The 20368-nt window shown below is 39.6% G+C and overlaps 1 protein-coding gene across 2 annotated transcripts in view; it reads left to right on the plus strand.

Annotated features, from left to right (window-relative positions):
* The window catches only part of LOC134751783 (poly(A) polymerase type 3), a 223334-nt gene that overhangs the window by 2550 nt on the left and 200416 nt on the right, over positions 1-20368 (plus strand). The window contains exons 2-12 of one of the 2 annotated variants that reach the window (XM_063687271.1): positions 3995-4210; positions 7056-7285; positions 8296-8403; positions 10228-10339; positions 11932-12090; positions 12798-13009; positions 13357-13477; positions 14209-14385; positions 15212-15319; positions 15966-16012; positions 16489-16650. In XM_063687271.1, coding sequence (XP_063543341.1) covers positions 4102-4210; positions 7056-7285; positions 8296-8403; positions 10228-10339; positions 11932-12090; positions 12798-13009; positions 13357-13477; positions 14209-14385; positions 15212-15319; positions 15966-16012; positions 16489-16650 — 1545 coding nt within the window. In that variant the 5' untranslated portion in view covers positions 3995-4101. Of the gene's footprint in view, positions 1-3994; positions 4211-7055; positions 7286-8295; positions 8404-10227; positions 10340-11931; positions 12091-12797; positions 13010-13356; positions 13478-14208; positions 14386-15211; positions 15320-15965; positions 16013-16488; positions 16657-20368 lie in introns of both variants that reach the window. The other variant, XM_063687272.1, reaches the window with a different exon arrangement.

A 20368-nucleotide genomic window follows, 5' to 3' on the forward strand; every position in this document is an offset into this window, starting at 1 on the left:
CCTAATAATACTAAGACTTCACTATCCATCAGTCTGTCACCACTCACTAGGCTTTATCTCATGAACCGTGATATCTAGACAGTTGAAATTTTTACAGATGTATTTCTGTTGCCGCCATAACAAAAAAAAATTAAAATTAAATTTTGTACGGAACCTTCGGTGGGCGAGTCCGACTCGCACTTGTCCGGTTTTTTTAGAAGTTAATAATGGGTTAATTATTCTTAAAATATAGACAGACAGCCTTCGCGCACTTTTTTGTAGACCAATGAAAGATAGACAATTCCACCATACATTGTGTCGTTATATCTCAAATAGATTGGGCAGCGTTTTCGATTAAGCTCCTAGCCAGCGTGATTTATTCTAACTTCATTAGCAAACATCGTCATATTTCTACCAGTTTAAACAAAACCTTAACAAAATATACACATAAACATTCTCAAAGAAACACTTCATTCATAGGTGAGGTCTGGTTATCGCGAACATGGAGACGCGGCGGGGGACTTTGTTTATATAAGGTGTACCTACAAGACAAGAAATACAATTTCATATCATGTTCTCAAATTAAACTAAAAATAAAGAAGCAAGTTAAAAATGTATTTTTTTTATAAATACTTACTTAATGCCAATTTCGAACATTAGTTTGACTTCCTGCCTACATACTGAACTCGATGGTTCTAATTTTTTTTTTAAATAGGTACTAGCAGGTTGTTATTACTATATTGGTAACCTGCAACGTAAAAAAAGTAGCTATTTAAAGTGCTATATAAAATACTACTTTGATAAGAAGCGTGAATACTCGTATATAATAACTATTGCAAGCAAAAACTACCTGCTCAAGAAAGGGTTTTCTAAACCGTTTATTGAATTTCGATTCTATGACCCTCGGAATAAGGTTAAATATGACAAAAACTCGTCATGAATCTTTTGTCTATTCATTTGTAGCTGGCGTTCGTTCCTTCGCTACTATCGTCAAGGACGTGTCCGGAGCCACGGATAAATAAGATACGTATCTTCGAATACCCGTTTATCCGTGTACACGGGTCTTAACTACACGTTTCTTAATTAAACGTGCGGAACGGGCCAGAAAACCGTTTACGTATTATTCGGACACGGGTATTCGAAACGTGTAAACGAAACACGGATTCGACCGCGAGCCCTAATATTAACTTAGCTAACTTAGCGGTTTCACTCACGTATTTTTAATCCTTAATAAGTTGCTACTAAACATTCATTTACAACGTAATGTTTGTGGTATTGTTGTTGCTAAGCAAACAATTTTTATAATACACACTAAGCGGCTACAACAAATCACAGAGAAAATAAGTAACTAAGCAGCAAACTATAAATTGAAATTGAAAGTCTTTATTTCATGCCTATCGGCCCATATTCTGTTAGTTTAGTTTAGAACACTTTCTGTTTCAATTTAAACATTTAAATTATCCATGTTACGTTTAACTGTAACTTCTGCTATCTGAATCATAAAGTTATGTGCATGTGCAAATCATTGATGGTTAACATTACAGGCAACTCAGACAAGCCAATACATGGAGAAATTAAACAACACTAAAATTTATTTATAATAATGGTCCAGCTATCATAAGAGTTGCCCATAGTGTAGCAAATACTAACCTAGGTGCATAAATACAATTATTTCTAAGAAGTATATCATAAACATAATGTTGAGAGACAGGCGGGAAAAATGGAGCAAAATAGTAACAGATTGGTATCCAAGAGGTTGTACACGGGGCCAGAGGAGACCTCGAACAAGATGGGAGGATGAACTCAAACTCACAGCGGGCCCGAACTGGAGAAGAGTGGCCCACGACAGACCTCAATGGAAAGAGCTAGAGGAGGCCTTTGCCAAGCGGCACACTGAGCTACGGGACATACTCTAGCTCAGAATAAAAGGGCTAGATAGATAGATATCATAATACAAACAAAGTGACTTTCATGAAATTATTCTTAGAACAATAGAATAGAATAGAATAGAAGATGCTTTATTCAAAAACGCTTAATTTAAAACTTAACTAATAACACTGACATAGATTGCTGGTTATAAAGCGTTCCTGAAATGGTCTCCACTCAGCTTCATGTCAAGGAACCTATAAGGCCCCGACGCTGGTCTTCCGTGGAAACCCTTCCGAGAGAGCGCAACAAATACAACTTAAATATAATTACAACAGCTATACGAATCAAATATAAAATAAATAAATAAATATATAATACTACAGCTATACAAATTAAATATAATTTTAGTTGAATTATTATAACTATTGATCCACATTAAAATATAAAAACTATTGACCAGTACAGTAGCAGTCATACTTCTATTTGTACAATTAGATCCACTTAGAAGCCAGAAACACATAAGTACACAAAAAGAATTAGCACAGACTTAACAACGATTTTTCTGTACACTTAAAATGTATTTTTTGTAATTCACTTTGAACGAATTTACTGACAATGAGTTCCTAAGAGGAGGCGGTATATTATTCCAGCATTTCGTGGCAGTGTATTTAAAGCTGCCGCGAAATGCGGCGGTGCTGTGCCGTGGACAAAGCAAACGAGTAGCTCCCCTAATATGCCTTTGTGAAAAAGTTAATTTTTCGAATAGATATTGTGGCGTCATTGTCCTTACAATACCAAAAAGCAAACAGGCGAGATGCGTTGCACGTCGCGACTCCATATTCATTAACCCGCTATTATTTAGGTAAGGAGTAACATGGCTTCGAGGTGGAATGTAAAAACAAAAACGTGCACATGCATTTTGCACACGCTGTATTAGCTTTTTGGTTTTTGACAACAGACAGCCACCTATAACAGTATCGGCATAATTGAGTTTTGACAATATCAAAGATTCACACAGAGATATTCTGACTTCAGTACTCAAATACCTACGCACGTTATATAATATTTTGAGTCTATAAAAACATACTCGAGAGGTCTCTACTACATGGTTGTGAAATCTGAGGTTACCGTCCATCAGGACACCCAAGTTCCTTACTTCTGCTACCTGCTCAATACATTGACCGCCGACTTCAATCGTGGGGTTGAAGTTTAAAATCTTGCGCCTCTGTTTCTCAGTACCCAATATTAGAAATTTGGACTTTTGTGGGTTTAAAACTAGGCTATTTTTGTTGGACCACTGGGTTATGCGATCTAAGTCATCATTAATTTTATTTATTGCACATGACATTTCATTTGGTTTACAAGATAAGTACAACTGTATATCGTCAGCATACATGTGATAAGCACAGTTCTGAATACTTTTCACAATATCCGCGCTGTACAAAATATACAGAATCGCACCCAAAATCGAACCCTGGGGCACGCCACGGGAGACAAGAGAGGCATCAGAAAGCTGACAGTTACCTTTTACAATACAACCCTTTAATGACTTTATGCAACATAATTATTAACTTACAAACAGTTAGTGGTCCCTGGCATGTCACTAAAGTTCAATTTAACTTGTACTAACTTAAATTTACTGGTCTGAAAGGTGTAATTATTTATTTATTATTTGTAATGCAGGCAGGCAGTTTAAACAACTGATAATGCCTGTATCCAGAGTCATAAACCAAGTTCTCAGTGTTGAGTAGAATTTGCTTTGTGCTTATCTAATTTATTCTTAAACTCATTGACACTTTGGGCCGCTACTACATCCCCTGGGAGTTTGTTCCAAGCGTTGACCACTCTGTTGCTAAAGAAGTGTCTATGAGGACACACTGAGGATGGTGTTGTACTCTAAATTACAGGAATGTTAACAGTTTTGAATGATTCACGGTTAGTTTCACTATCAGACTTATATTGACCAGGATATATACTGTGATTACCTATCGTATTATTTATGAGCTCCCGATATTTGGACGCAGTTACATGCATCATTTTCATGGGAGCTCATAACGATCCATAACCCGCAATATAAGTACAGGAATGTTGTCTAAAGATAAGCAAAAAAATCGTGAATAAAACTACAGCATACAATCTCTTTCAGGTAGTTAACCCGGGCGCTGCCCCAACAGTCACCCTCGAGGAGAGCCCTCAATGACCCACCTCTAGCTTAAGCCTACTTTACGATAAGTTCAACGTTAGTTAGACAAGATGTGGCCCGCTCCGCAGTACTCACACACCAACCAGCCCAAGTCCAATGAGCATCAGAACCAGCAGAACTTGAAGACGCTGGGAATGACCTCAGCGATTTCCATGGCAGGTTTGTACCTACAGATATTAGTTGCTACCTTCTGCCCACAAGTTTGTGTAAAATTATGATTTCCATGACAAAAACTCGGTTTAGCATTTTAAAAGGTATTAGATGGATAAGGTTCTTTGAGAGTTATAATTGTGCCCTTTGAAATTATAAAACTAACTTTATAACAGTATTAAACTACCTACTTTACACTAAATTCAATACCTATTACTAAAATTTATTTTATACATATAATGTTCACTGCACTATATCATATGAAGAGGAAACTTAACTACCTATTAAAAAAAGTGTGTGCGTGTAATCTTTACGCGCGTTGACGATGACGTTTATCGCTATGTTGGCACTTTGACGTGTGTCCTATTGTGCGTGTGTCACTCTGAGCGTTACTTCCGTCAGAAAAAAAAATCTGAGTTACCCTCTAGTCGCGCCTAAAGAAGTTTTACTTCAAAAACATTACAGTTCATTTAGTAACAGAGTTTGGTTAGTAAATCGAGACAGACTGTTATTAACAATAATATATTGCATAACAAAACGATATGTTGCGAACAATAAACCGCGAAAAAAAAAACGAAAATCTAAATTTCGCTATCTGCCTCTGTCGCACGAATATGGAAGAGCAATAGAGAGGCAGATAACGATTTCGATTGGTTTCCGTTTTTCGCGATATTATAGCAGGCAGATCTGTTCAAGCAATTTTGGATTATACATAAAAGGGATTCAATAAAAGTTGACCTCTACCAACTGGTTTGTCCTTAAATAAGTCGTTTTGTTCGTTGCATAGCCTTGCATCTGACATTGCAATGCAAGATTTCCATATACGGGAGGGTGTTATGACCCCATTCAAATGAATATTTTGTGTCCCCTTTAACACAGTAAGGAATAAACACAGTAACCTATCTACGATCGTTCTTATCTTATTAGATACAGTGATTGCTTGTCCTTGCTACGAGTAATATGGAGATATGGATAGACATTGTGACGTGTACAGCAACACTCTTCACTCTACGACCGCCAAGGATGTCAACTGACGCGCACGCGGCTATAGCCAAATATCAACTTTTTTTTTCTACGTCGGTGGCAAACAAGAATACGGCCAGCCTGATTTAAAGCAGCCTCCGTAGCTTATGTACGCCTGCAACTCCAGAGGTGTTACACGCACGTTGCCGACCCTAACACTCCGCACCCTCGTTGAGTTTTGGCAACCTTACTCACCGGCAGGAACACAACACTATGAGTAGGGTCTAGTGTTATTTGGCAGTGGTTTTCTGTAAGGTGTAAGTACTTCCACAGTTGAGCTCTGCTCTAGATCTGGAATGACATCCGCTGTGCTGTGCCCTACCACACAAAGCGAGATGACATTCACACATTCACAGTGCCCATACCTCTCTTTCGGACGTAGTTTGAGGACATACCGACCGACCGATACGTGAATTCCGACAAAAGTTTACGACGACGTGCCGCACACTATAAGCGTGGCGTTCAAGGATTAATTGACCATCGGTGGACCTTATGTCCTTGCAATAAGGTTTAGGAATTGTTTGATAACAGTGTGGCCAATGGTACCTAACACCTGTTTTTGCGCGTCGCACGACTCGCACGAATTTTTATTGCAAAATAGCTTACTCTAAATAAATCTACTCTGGTCAGTCAACAAGAATGTTTTCTTCCCTTTTAATAACTAATTAAACGGTTTATACAAATTACAACTGCAGCTTTACATTCTTAATAAAGTCAAGATTGATAAACGCTCTTATCAAACTTGTGGTACTGAGGATTATATAAATCTATGGGTATTAGCTTATGTTATTGTTTGATTTATTAACTGTGACGTTTTCAATTAAAAAAAAAAATTAAAATTTAAACTTTATTTTTATAAAAAAGCACATGTAATATTTAACTTAACTACTAATCTTAAATTAAAAAGATTTTTTGAGTTAAGGAGAATCTTATCAATATTTATACATATAATTTTTTTCTAGGTACATAGGTCATATATTAAATTAAGCGATTTCGGTAGACTGGCCTCTTATTTTAATTAAGTATTTTTTAATAATATTTCTTGCTTGTTTACTCGTTCGTCCTAAATTAAAAGGTACGACATTGTCGCTTACCATAAGGACGAAATTTGCTAGTATCTTTATACGAATAACCTGTCAGAGCGTCCTTATAGTAAGCGCCGCCGGTCGCGTGCGTTCAGTCTTAAGGCTGGCGTCCACTAGAATCGCCGAGGCGAATCAAATCGCAATAATTCGCCTTCTATACGGTCGAGACGATTTTTCTATCGGCTCTTGCTGATTCCGCGTTGATAGGTGTGGAGAGGCCATAAAAGCCTCCTCCATCTTTTTCCATTTCTGTGCAGAAGTAATTGCTTAATAATGCAGCTGACAATCAGAAATGGGCCTATTAAATACTAAATTAAAAATAATAGTCTCTTCACGCTGGGTGCTCAGGAGAAAACCGAAGAAATGTAACATTGTACTTGTGTTCTTGGTCATATTTAGAGACTAAAAATTTAATGTCATCACAATCATATAAAGTGTCTGGACTTGGCGTAGTTTTAGACAAAATGCCTTATTTTTTCGATATATTTTCCATTATCACATGACTTACAGTAAAACGCCATTTTTATCGTGAAGTCGCTACTGAGTAGTCATAAGTGTCATAACAGACATCGATATCGCAACGACTTTGCGAAATCTATCCCAAGTAAAAAAGGAACCTAACCAATTCAGTTTTCTTTTTGCGAAACCTTCGTGAAATCTTTTAAAACTCATACTGTGTTTTTACATTTGTTACCCTGTTTATACTTACTTTATTACTTGCTGTATTTTGTACTTTACATTCGTAGGTCCAAAACCGATCGATATCGAAAAGACGAACGAACTGAAAGAAGCCCTCATACCGTTCGGAGTCTTCGAAACTGATGCTGAAATGGACCACCGCATGGAAGTGCTTGGAGCACTACATAGGCTTGTGAGGCAGTGGATACGGGATGAGAGTACGAGGAAGAATATGCCGCCAACTGTAGCTGAGACTGTTGGTGGGAATATATACACATTCGGATCCTATAGACTTGGGGTAAGTGATTTATATTACTTGACTTTTAGGGCCACCCCACACTAGCGTCTTTTGAGCGTCTAGTCAACGCTATAGAAAATGGCGTCAATGCACAGTTGAGCCAACGCTGCGTCCAGCAGCAGACTAGACGCCGACGCTCAAAAGACGCTAGTGTGGGATGACTTTTATGAGTTTACTTTAAGGCCTCGGATTGAATGTACGTGACTGGCGGAGCGGCGAGCGGCAAATCAAGGCCATTCATACATTTGGTTGAGCGTAATGTATGAATGGCCTTGATTTACCGCTTGCCGCGCCGACTGTCGCGTGCGTTTAGCCCACGGCCTAACCTCTTGAGCTTGTTTGGCCATAAGCCGTGTGAACTAAGTACCAGTAGACATTGCCTTGCCCGAGACATTGCAGCCGCGCGTGGGTTTACCTCTGGCTAGGTACGTCTGGACAGGCCAAACAAATTTCCTCGCGACGCTACTCGTTTGTTCATGGCAGACCTATTTCACCTTGATCCCCGTAAATTTCCGCGTGGTTTCAAAGAGGCCCGTCGTGGCTGGTGTTCCTTAAACCGTATAAGAACCGGAATAGGTCACTGCGCTTACCTGCGTACAAAATGGGGCTGGACTGACGCTGAGAAATGCTACTGCGGAGACCCTTAATAAACTCTGCACCACATGGTTTTCGAATGCCCCATAACCAAGTATGACGGGTCACCCATGGATTTCAAAGACCTCACGAGCGACACTATCGACTACTTACGGAATGCTAAATTTAAGTTATGATTTGCATGTTAATACTAAAAACACAGTGTATAATGCCATACGATAAATAAATGTGCCATTTTCATCCAAAAGGGTACTTATTGTCGGTTGTCAATAAGGCGCTATTTCCATATAGCTTCAATTTTAAATCAACCTTATCGACAAGCGCAATGTGGTACCTTTTGATTGAAAACGTCACAAATAATGTTGTTCGTTCCCTAATAATAATCGTATGTTAATTGATAATGAATGATTATACAGGTCCACCACCGCGGCGCCGATATCGACGCGCTGTGCGTGGCGCCGCGACACATCGACCGCACAGACTATTTCCAGTCGTTCTACGAACTCCTACGCCAGCAGCCGCAGGTTAATATCATAGAGTAACTTATACTAGAGTGGTACTGTCATAGTAAATTTTGTAACCCCAGTAAATTCACTGCCATCTATCGACATACTTATAACTAAAAATAAATATTTATAAAAATACGATAAAATGTATTTAAATATGGATAAATGATTTTTTTATTTGCATTAATTATTTTTATGATTTTGACCCATGTTCTTTCACTGATATGCGTTAAAATTATAAATAACAAACGAAACCGTCAACGCCCTCTATACGAGTGTAGGCCAAAACTAGTGGCGCCCTCTGATCGAGAATCAAATTTTCGTGATTTTCAAGGCACGTTTTTTCCTTAGACTGTATCCATCTATTACGGAGTTATATCTATCTTTGTTAATATTTAACTACATCATAACATCACTAACCAATATACGCCCCACTGTGGGCAGAGCAACTGATATTTTGTAAATAAACTTTCGTGCCATGATTTGAACCAATGAACACCTTACCGTTGAGCTACCAGTGCTTCAACGTTCCTTCACGCAACTACGTATTAAAGGTACACTGTCATTGTCACTGTACACTTGTCATGATTTATTTATGTTTACATGACAGATATCACTTGAATAATAATTATAATGTGGCAACATCATTGCGTTACCCCGATTAGTACGGGGTAGTTGGGAAAATACCTGGCAACACGGTAGGTAGCTAGGTAGTGGGGCACGTGAGCCAGTCGGACTGGCTCGTGAGACTCGTTCACTTAGATCGGGGCAGTCAAAGAGGACACATCGTGAAGGATCAGTCAAGTCAGAGCACCTACAAGTACCTCCATTGGTGTATAAGTAATAATTAGAGTAACCCTTAGAAGAGGAATCTTCACAAACTGTCTGTCATAGTTGCCGACTAAGTCGCCATATTATTAGTTACCGAAAGACGAAACAAACGGCAAATATTTATCAAATGTTTAACCTTTTGGACGCCAATGACGGATATATCGGCACCGCAGGTCCAACGCCAAAGACGGATTAATCGGGCAAACACCACAGAGCAACATAGACCTACGTGCATGTGCATAAAGTTCAATTTCAGTTTTGACACTTCGGTGATGTGGCGTCCGAGTGACAGATTTTGTGTTTGACACGGCGTCGAAAAGGTTAATACTGTTGCAGTGTAAACTTTGTTCAATGTAAACTTTAAAGAGAAATAATGATTTATGTATTTGGCCGACTAATCGGCCATCCGAGCGCCGATTAGTCGTCTAGTCGGTCAAATCAATAGTCGGTACATCACTAATACCTACAAATGTTAATTTGTACCTATTAATTAATTCATAATTAGCCTCATGCATGAAGTTTATATTTGAACGAAATATGTTTTATTCGGATGTTTGTTACCGTTATATCATGTTACAAATGCATTTCCGTTTTTTAAATTACCATTTAATTACTTAAAATTATAAATAAAAAGTACAAAAATTTGCCCGCGAAAAGCTAGTGAGCGAAACGCTCGAAACGCCACGTGACGTCACGCGTTCGACAGATTAGTGTCATTAGTAGCAAACGTCAGTTGGGCCGCCCAACGTGTGACGTCATCAAGCTCTGTCGAATTCGCGCCAAAAATTATGAGCGTTTCAACCGCTCAAAATTTGTCAACATTTTAAATATTTTTTAATAAAATAATGTTAAGGTTTACAAAAGTATTTTTATCATTTCCGGTGTTCCAAGGATATAAATTATGAATCCAAAAATAACAATAAATTCATGCATGGAGCTAATTCATAATTGCACTGTGTTAGTAAATTTCTCATTGTTAATGGTATCCTGAACGTCTTATTTACTGCACAGGTTCGAGATTTGCGCGCGGTCGAAGATGCATTTGTGCCAGTCATCAAAATGAACTTTAATGATATTGAGATAGATCTGCTATTTGCCCGCCTCGCTCTCAAGGAGATACCAGGTAAGTCTAAATTATTTTCATCTTAGTTCTTTCCCGGTTGTAGCCTAAAGGAACCTGGGATTCGCAATTCTATTGTCCATTGGCGTAAGCACTGCTTTTTATTAAAGCATAAATATTCAGTTATTTTTGGATAATCAAGAGGTGATATCTGTTGTGGAGGAGTGGTTTTCAGAGGTCGGGCATTATTTTTTTAGGAGGCTATTGAAATGCTGGAGCACCGATGGAATAAGTGTATTAGTGTTGAGGGAGACTATGTAGAGAAATAAAATATAAATCTTGAATGTAGTTTTATTGTAAGAGGGTTAGGGGTGGTGCATACGGATCAACCCTCGTAATAAGTAAGATATAGAAATCTAAATCAGGTTTGTAATTTGACTGCCGATGTAGATGGTGAAAATCAATTTACCACAAAACATACAGCAGTAAACAGGAAGCACCTTTTTAGGGTTCCATACCCAAATGGTAAAAACGGGACCCTATTACTAAGACCGCTGTCTGTCTGTCACCAGGCTGTATTCCATCAACCGTGGTAGCTAGAAATTTTCACAGATTTATTTCTGTTGCCGCTATAACAACAAATTCTAAAAACAGAATAAAATAAATATTTAAGTGGGGCTCATGCACAAACGTGATTCTTTGCCGTTTTTTGCGTAATGGTACGGAACCCTTCGTGCGCGAGTCCAAATCGCACTTGGTCGGTTTTTTTAACTTCTCTTCTACAACCTATTATTTTGATAATTTGTTATTTTTCTAATGAGTAACTCTGTCGCTAAAGCAACTGCCATAATGAGTGCGACCTTTCCAGAAAAAAATAGGCCTTATAGGGATTAAAAATAAAATAAAATAAAAAGTCATTTATTGTCGCAGTCAGTATACAAAAAAAAACAGTAGTAGGTACAAGCTTAAATTACAGCAGTATTATTATACAAGTAGGAACTAACTATATATACATATATGACATTTAGAATTATAATTAACAATTATTATAAATGCTGCGTGCGACAATAGGCTCGGGACTCAGCTTGTGCCGCGAGTCTGGCGACTGCACAGCGCTGTTTTTCAGCCCGCACCTATCTCTTTGCTTTTTAAGAGGGATAAAACTTAATCGCTAGCTATAGGGGGAATACCTAGCCTGCATAGCCTGCATTAACATTTAGAAAGATGCTCACTTATATGTAGTTACAATTTTTATTATATGTCCAGCAATTGGGTCCCAAGCGGTTCAAAAGTAACACATAGAATTGATTTTAATTTAACTTAACAATATTATACATTATTATTGTGCTTATGTATGATTAGTTGGGTTCCCTCACAATGTTTTCCTTCACCAAACTAAATCACCTAGAGATCGGCCAGAATTCAGAACTCAAAATAATCTAAACAACTTTCCAGATTCACTAGACTTGTATTGACCGGGATATAGACCGTGATTAACTTTTGTATTGTTTTTGAACTCCCGATATTTCGCCGCAGTTACATGCATCTTGTTCACGGGAGACTGTCCCGGTTAATATAAATCTATATCCCGGTCAATATAAGTCTAGTGACACTAGACTAGTGAAACTAACCATGAATCATTCAAAACTCTCCAGATTGTTTTGATCTCCGAGACGACATGCTCCTCAAGAACCTGGACCAGAAATGCGTCCGCTCATTAAACGGATGCCGCGTCACCGACGAGATCCTTCGCCTCGTGCCCAACATTGACAACTTCCGGTTGACTCTGCGCGCCATCAAACTGTGGGCCAAGCGTGAGTAACGTCCAATCAACGAGATTCCTACTGGCTAATGACGAAATTACCTAGCACTTATGCCGCAGCTAAGACGTTCCTGTACCTACCTGTTCCATATCCGCATCCGCATTAAGCTCCGCATCGATTTAAAAAAAATGCGGACGTTCCGCGGTGGCGGATGCGATCGCAACATCCCCGAATTACGTACTACTGTTCGAGAAATTCATCTAATTGTTCAAGAGGATCTGGGCTATGATTGACTAGAGACTCAATACTTACCTTTGAATAGGGAATATTACGCAAAACTCTGCGTAGCACAATCACAGGGCCTACCGCGAAACACGAATTTCTAAAGTTCGGTTTCTGCCTCTCTGTCACTTGCAAATTCGATCGATAGAGATTTTTCCTTTAGATTCTTACGTAATACAGGGGGGAGGGGGTCGGCCTATTCTTATCTTTTGTTACATAGGGTTGGGAGGGAGTCAAAAACTGGCAAAAATCGTCTTACGTAATAAATGAATGGCGCCTTAACCTTTTCGACGCCGTATCAAACACAAAAGCTGTCACCGAAGTGTCGAAACTGAAATTGAACTTTATGCATATGCATGTAGGTCTATGTTGCTCTGTCTGTGGTCTATGACCGATTAATCGGTCTTTGGCGTTGAACCTACGGTGCGTGTATATCGGTAATTGGCGTCCAAAAGGTTAATCCTCTTCGTCATCAGGTCACGGCATCTACTCGAACACACTGGGCTACCTCGGCGGCGTCTCGTGGGCGATGCTGGTCGCTCGCACTTGCCAACTGTACCCGAACGCCCTCCCGGCGACATTGCTGCACAAGTTCTTCCTGGTCTTCAGCCAGTGGAAGTGGCCGCAGCCGGTTTTGCTAAAGCAGCCCGACAGTGTCAACCTGGGCTTCCCGGTGTGGGATCCAAGGGTAAGTTATCCTAGCCCACACATGTTAATCCACGTACCGTGTAACTTGGACACGACAACGAAAAAACCGGCCAAGTGCGAGTCGGACTCGCGCACGAAGGGTTTCGTACCATTACGCAAAAAAATCACGTTTGTTGTGTGGGAGCCCAACTTAAATATTTATTTTATCCTGTTTTTAGTATTAAGAAATACATCATCTGTGAAAATTTCGACTGTCTAGGTTCGTGAGATACAGCCTAGTGACAGACGGACAGACAGACAGACAGCGGAATCTTAGTAATAGGGTCCCGTTTTTACCCTTTGGGTACGGAACTCTAAAAATTATCTATTAATCTTTTTTATTTACAGGTAAACGTCTCCGACCGGTTCCACCTAATGCCAATCATCACCCCCGCCTACCCGCAACAGAACTCCACCTTCAACGTGTCTGCCTCAACGAGGACAGTAATCATGGAGGAGTTCAGACTGGGTACGTAAGAAAACTGTAAATAATACAAAGTTCGTTCTTCCTAATGGATTATTTTAGTAAGTGTAAGCGAAAACAAATATCGAAAGTTGAAAAATCGAATATTGTGTGTTGTGTGTCGACCTGGTGACATCCCTAGTGCGCATAACGTTCAAGTTAATAAACAAGACCAAGTGCGGGTAGTTCGAAAAACTCGCGCGCCTACAAGATGTTGATGTCAACTTAAGCTAGTCTTCTCCGAGACCACGGGGACAACGCCGTCCTCGAAACGTCGGAGGTAAATTTAAATCTTATTTTACTCGATTAAGTCGCGTCGTTGTAAATAATTATGAGTAATAATCGTGAAAGTTTAAATCAGTGTTATTTTAGATAACACGCGATAGTAAACCTTGATAGGAAAATGCATAAAACATGCATGAAGGTTCATTTTAATTGTATCCTTTGCCGGTTATTGCCTAGAAAAAATGGAGGTATTTAGTTACGAGTATTGTAATTTATTTTTTACCTAAGCTTGAAAAAAAAATGGAAACATGTCTGAAACTTCAAACCAAATTGTTGGCAATTTGGCACTGACAGTGACACGATTTTTGTAGGAAATTAAACATTGCTGTCTTTAAAATAAGGTTAAAGATCAGCAGCAAGAAAGATCAACCATTGGTGGAGTGGCAAGAATAGAATAGTTTACCCTACCACTAATAAACTTTAGGTGATTATAAACGAAACCGTTTTTTCAGGTCTCGCAATAACAGACGAGATAATGCTCTCAAAATGCGGTTGGGAGCGTCTCTTCGAAGCTCCCAACTTCTTCGCTCGCTACAAGCACTTCATAGTGCTGCTCGCTTCTTCAGCTAACAAGGATGACCAGCTGCAGTGGTGTGGGCTGGTGGAGAGTCGGATCAGGCATCTCATCAGTAAGTAGTGTTTGGTTGTAATAACAGACAAGATAATGCGGTTGGGAGTGCCTCTTCGAAGCTCCCAACTTCTTCGCTCGCTACAAGCACTTCATAGTGCTGCTCGCTTCTTCAGTCAACAAGGATGACCAGCTGCAGTGGTGCGGGCTAGTGGAGAGTCGGATCAGACATCTCATCAGTAAGTAGTGTTTGATTGTAATAACAGACGAGATAATGCTCTCAAAATGCGGTTGAGAGCGCCTCTTCGAAGCTCGCAACTTCTTCGCGCGCTACAAGCACTTCGTAGTGCTGCTCGCATCTTCAGCGAACAAGGACTATCGATTTCAAAATGACAGTTTTGGGACAAATTTTCACATACATTTTGTATAGAGCGTCACAAAACTGGCTCCCAAAATTAGTATGGAAAACTAGGGACACTTTTTAGGGTTCCGTACCCAAAGGGTAAAAACGGGACCCTATTACTAAGACTCCAATGTCCATCTGTCTGTCACCAGGCTGTATCTCATAAACCGTGATAGCTAGACAGTTGAAATTTTCACAGATGATGTATTTATGCTGTCGCTGTAACAACAAATACTAAAAAGTACTAAAAGGTGTCCGACTCGCACTGGTCCGGTTTTTTTCTTTGTTTTAATCAATAGTCCTCAATCCTCATGGTTCTAAGTCGTAATAACCCAAAACTTGCTAGTTTTTCGAAAAAAAGTAAATTGTACACTTTTCTCTGAAAACCCCCATCTAATTCAGGATGGCTACCGTTTATGACTTGTATGACTTTCGGAGATGTAGAATACCGTCAGCAAAAAAGTAATGTATTCCTTTTTTACAGCAACTTTGGAAAGAAACCAACACATAACCATCGCCCACGTCAACCCAGAGTGCTACAACTCCGTGCCACTCAACATAAATAACGGGCAACCCCTCGCATTGCCGCCTGGTAAGCTGTTACTGCACTCCTATTTATACTTACTGCTTACTGCTAGCCTTTCTCCACAGACGTGTTGTCTGGTTGCTCTTGGCATAGGCCTCTCCCATATTCCTCGACGAGTCCCTGTCCAGAGCCTGTCTCCTCCACAAGGCCCCATCCACCTGCCTGAACTCGTCTTTTCATCTCATTTTTTGTCTGCACTCGTATTTTATTTGCACTAAATTACAAAATAACTAAGGAGAATTTCTTAATTAGATTGCCAGCTCTTCTCGATACAAACATACAACAGAACGTGGAACAGATCGCTTTTTAGTGATAAGACCTGTTGTCTTGCCTATTCTTAATTTCTGTATTCCTTGTATTGTTTTCTGTGTGCAATAAAGAGTATTTGTATTGTATTGTTATGTGAACTATAAGTACCTCGTTTTTTTAGCATTAGAAAAAAGGTAAACATTCTTGACGTCTCTTTTTATTGAAAAAGACTGGAAAAATAAGTCAAGCAAGGACATATATCTAATGCTAAATAAAATGAGGTATAGAACGAAGAATAAAGATTTTCAAACTTATGTCATAAATCATAGAAGTAGAGAATGATTGATAGAGATAGTACAAAATAAAATAGTAATGTATGAACAATGTAACAATTTTGTTTCAGGTGCTCCAGTCCCAGATCCTGGGAGTGAAGTCAAAAAGAATGAAAATGTAAGCATTATTTTGATTTTAAGATTAAGTGGGGTCTTAATTGAAATATTTTAACTATTCAGTAGTTTCAGTATTAGTTATTTTTGTAAAACCGATTTAATATAATTATATAGGCATCAAAAATGCGAAAATACCTACCTTGGCACTTATCAGAGGTGATTTTCAATGTCCTGTTAAATTTAGTAAAAAAAATACCGTTGAGAATCAATTTTTAATTTTTAACAAGCAGAAACGTCTGCAAACGATGCTATTAAGCTTAGAATAAATTTAAAAGTGGAAAAATGACCGCCTTGGGTGAGACTTGTACTCACGGCCTCTGGATCCAGAGGTAGCAGTAATTTTTCCGTTGATAATCGTTTATCTCTATGCCTTTTTGACAATGATTCTTAGAAAGATAACATTTTACAGAAATTTCCCTAGTTTTATATAAGGGGGTTATTAATATATTTACAGTAAAGTTACTGTCAAATTTACAGGGTGAAGTACTAGCGAACCACTGTTCCATGTGGTTTATCGGTCTCGTGTTTGAGAAGACGAACCTAAACGTAGACCTCACGTACGACATATCCACGTTCACGAAGAGCGTGCATTACCAAGCGGAGAACACTAATATGCTAAGAGAAGGCATGGCTATCGAGGTGAGTCTTCCTTAGTTAGACAGTTGTAATTTCAACAGATGTATTTCTGTTGCCGCTATAACAACAAATACTAAAAAGTAACAGAACCCTCGGTGGGCGAGTCCGACTCGCAATTATCCGGTTTTTTTGTGTAAATAACATATTAATGATGTGTGGGTAGGTGCAGAAAAAGCATAAACATCACCTCTGTGTATTTAATTTATTTTTAATAATTTAAAGCCTCTATTTGGTTAAAAATCTATTGGTTTTTAATGACAAAGTAATATATCTCACCTACCAGCAGTTCTTCATTATTTCCATTCAATAAAAGTAAAGCAAAACTCAGTCACTTCTTTCAAAAACACATAACCTCAAACTGTAACAATGGAGTCTATTAAACAATCAATGTCAGAGATGGCTGAAGACTTTAAGAAACAGATGGCAGCCTTCCAGAGCGAAATTGATAAGGCAGCTCCTTCTAGTCCCACCGTGGCTTCAGTGTCAGCCGACTTCAGCGCTTTCAGAAGGTTCATTCTGGGTTCGCTGGATGCTTTGCAGAAGCAAGTAAATTTCCTTGGACAGCAACTGGATCAGCAAGAGATGCGTTCACGGCGGAAAATGTTGCTGTTGCATGGCGTGCCTGAGTCTGAGGGTGATTCTCCGGCAAGTGCTGTGGAGCTTCTGAATAGGCATCTCGAGAGCAAGCTATCGGTGGATGATGTGAGGCGCTGTCATCGAGTTGGTAGGCCACACAATAACAGATCGAGATGCATCCTAATGAAATTCACCGATGTTTCTGTGCGGAATTCTGTCTGGTTCGGTAAGAAGTGCCTCAAGGGGACCGGTGTCACAGTGTCCGAGTTCCTCACGGCGCCGCGTCATGCTGTCTTTATGGCTGCCCGTGAGCGCCTAGGAATACGGAGTTGTTGGACCCGCGACGGCAACGTGTTCGTCCTTGATGCCGCGGGTAAGCGATGCTGCGTTACCACTGTGGCGGATGTGGAGCAGTTCCCGGCGGCGACATCGGACCGCGCCGAGGTGGCTCCTACTGCTGCCATCGGAGCAGTCCAACCACCCGCAGCGAGGGCCAAGAGGAATCCAAGATCGCGCGTTTAGCCTGTACTTGTTAAAGACTCATAACCGCTCTCTAACTCTTGTCTCGGCAGGATTATATCTCGCCATCAATTGTTTTTCCACCCACTTAGTAATTATTGTTTTATTTACGTATTTTTGATTTTTAATGTGGGTCATTCGTGAATTTTACACATATTTCATATTATGAATTTGTGGTCTGACGTGTGCGGAGCGACTTGACATTGACAGCTGTCTAACTTTTTTTTTTTTTTTTTTTCTTGTTGCCGTTCTGGTGACGCGTTCCGTTTCACGTTGTGTATAATTACTATCTGCTAATCTATGTTTCCACTGTCTTAATGCTACTTTGCTACTTGAGCTGTAATCTGTCCTACTTTTAATGTTTTCCTTTTAATATTGTATTTCTTTTTTTATTATAAGTGTATGAACTGCTGGTGGATAGCGAGTTTGGCGTAACCTCATTGGTTTGTGCCAGCTATAATTAAAATTATTTAGCTTATATATTATAAATATACATACATATTATATTTTTATCTTTATTATAATTTATATTTTATTTTATAGTTTATGACACCGGTAAGCGAAAGCGATTTATCTTCGGACCACTTTACATCTTTCTCATCGGATAATGACGATAGTAGTTTTTATAGTCTCCCACCCCCTCTCCGTGACGTTCTTAATCCCCAATTAGCAGATGTCCCTAAGAATCTGAACATCATACATATTAATGCGCAAAGCATTCCCGCTCATTATAACGACTTTTTAACCACCTTTGATCTCTCCGGAATTCATGCTATCCTTGTCTCAGAATCTTGGTTTAAACCTTGTTTGCCTTCGACCTCTTATTCTTTGCCAGGGTTTCATATAATTCGAAATGATCGCATTGGTAAAGGTGGAGGTGGCGTGGCCATCTACCTTCGGTCTCATATTCCGTACTCTATCATCACTGCCTCAACCCCCTTGCCTAAACGCCGCTGAATTCCTTTTCATCGAATTAAATATCTCTCACGCTAAAATTCTTCTTGGAGTTTTTTACTCACCCTCTCTACATATTGACTATTTCTCTTCCTTTGAAAAGGTACTCGAAGATCTCATTCCGTCTTATAATCATCATATAATCATGGGAGATTTTAACACTTGTCTTTTAAAAAATGATTTCCGTTCAAGGTCATTGAAATCTCTCGTGGAAGCTTGTAACCTTGCTATTTTGCCGTCCAATGCCACACACCACTTTCCAAACTGTACTTCTTCACTTCTCGACCTCACTTTTGTATCGTCTCCTTCGCTTGTTGCAAAGTACAGTCAACACTCTGCTTTAGCCTTTTCCTATCACGACCTACTTTTCCTTTCTTACAAAATTCGTCCCCCTAAACCCAAACCAAAAATTGTTCTCCAGCGCAATTTTAGTCGGCTTGATTCCGTCAAGCTTCGTGAAGATGCCTGTAAAATTGATTGGAGCGTGATCGCTGATGCTGGCTCTGTAGATGACAAAGTGGCGATCTTTAATTCCCTCCTCATTCAACTTTACGATGTCCATGCTCCAATTCGACCTATCAAAATTAAACATCTGCCAGCTCCCTGGCTGTCCGATGACATTAGGGCTCTAATCGCGAAGAAGAATTTAGCTAAGTGCAAGTTTAAACTGAAACCCACGGACAAGAACAAAGCTAAATACCACGCTTTACGTAATCGCTGCAGCACGGTGTGCCGTGACGCACAGCGGCACCATATTCATGAGTCAGTGGATAAGGGTGAGCCAGCTAAAATTTGGAAATTTCTCAAGTCCAAATGATTTAGATATCAACCTCCTAAATTTGCACTTTTCTTCTCCTGCTCTTTTCAGCGGTCCAGTTAAGGCTGAAACTCTTACTCGTCTTTCTTCTTCTCCAACTCCAAGCTTTTCCCCCTTTTCTTTTACGCCAGTCACTAACAGCGATGTCGAGAAGAATATCCGGTACATTTCTTCGAATGCCGTTGGTGTCGACTGTGTGGGCCGTCACATGATCATTCCGCTTCTCGACCTTCTTGTCCCTATCATAACTAGCATCTTTAACTCTTCCATCTCTTCTTCTTCTTTTCCTAAAATTTGGAAAGATGCTGATGTAATTCCGATTCCTAAAAAATCAAATCCGTCTTCCTTCCCTGACTTTAGGCCTATTTCTATCTTACCATTTCTTTCCAAAGTCTTAGAGCGTCTAGTGCACTATCAACTTACTTCGTTTTTAAATAGAAACTCTCTCCTTAATCCATTTCAGTCTGGTTTCCGATCTGGTTGCAGCACGGTCACCGCTCTAGTTAAAATTACAGACGACATCCGTTTAGGAATGGATAACGGAAAGCTAACAATACTGACATTGCTCGATTTCACTAACGCATTTAATACTGTAGACTTCGATATACTGTTAGGGGTGCTAGGTACTCTCAATATATCTCCTGATGCGATTAGGTGGTTTCGCAGTTACTTGGAAGGTCGTCGGCAACGTATTAAAATAGACGACGTTCGTTCATCGTGGTGCAACACGCTAGCTGGCGTCCCGCAGGGTGGCGTGTTGTCTCCCCTTCTCTTTTCCATCTTCATCAATTCTATTTCTCTTAACCTCCTTTCTTCTTATCATTTGTATGCCGACGACCTCCAAATTTACTCTCA

Source organism: Cydia strobilella, chromosome 23 (assembly GCF_947568885.1).
Source record: "Cydia strobilella chromosome 23, ilCydStro3.1, whole genome shotgun sequence".
Lineage (NCBI taxonomy): Eukaryota > Metazoa > Arthropoda > Insecta > Lepidoptera > Tortricidae > Cydia > Cydia strobilella.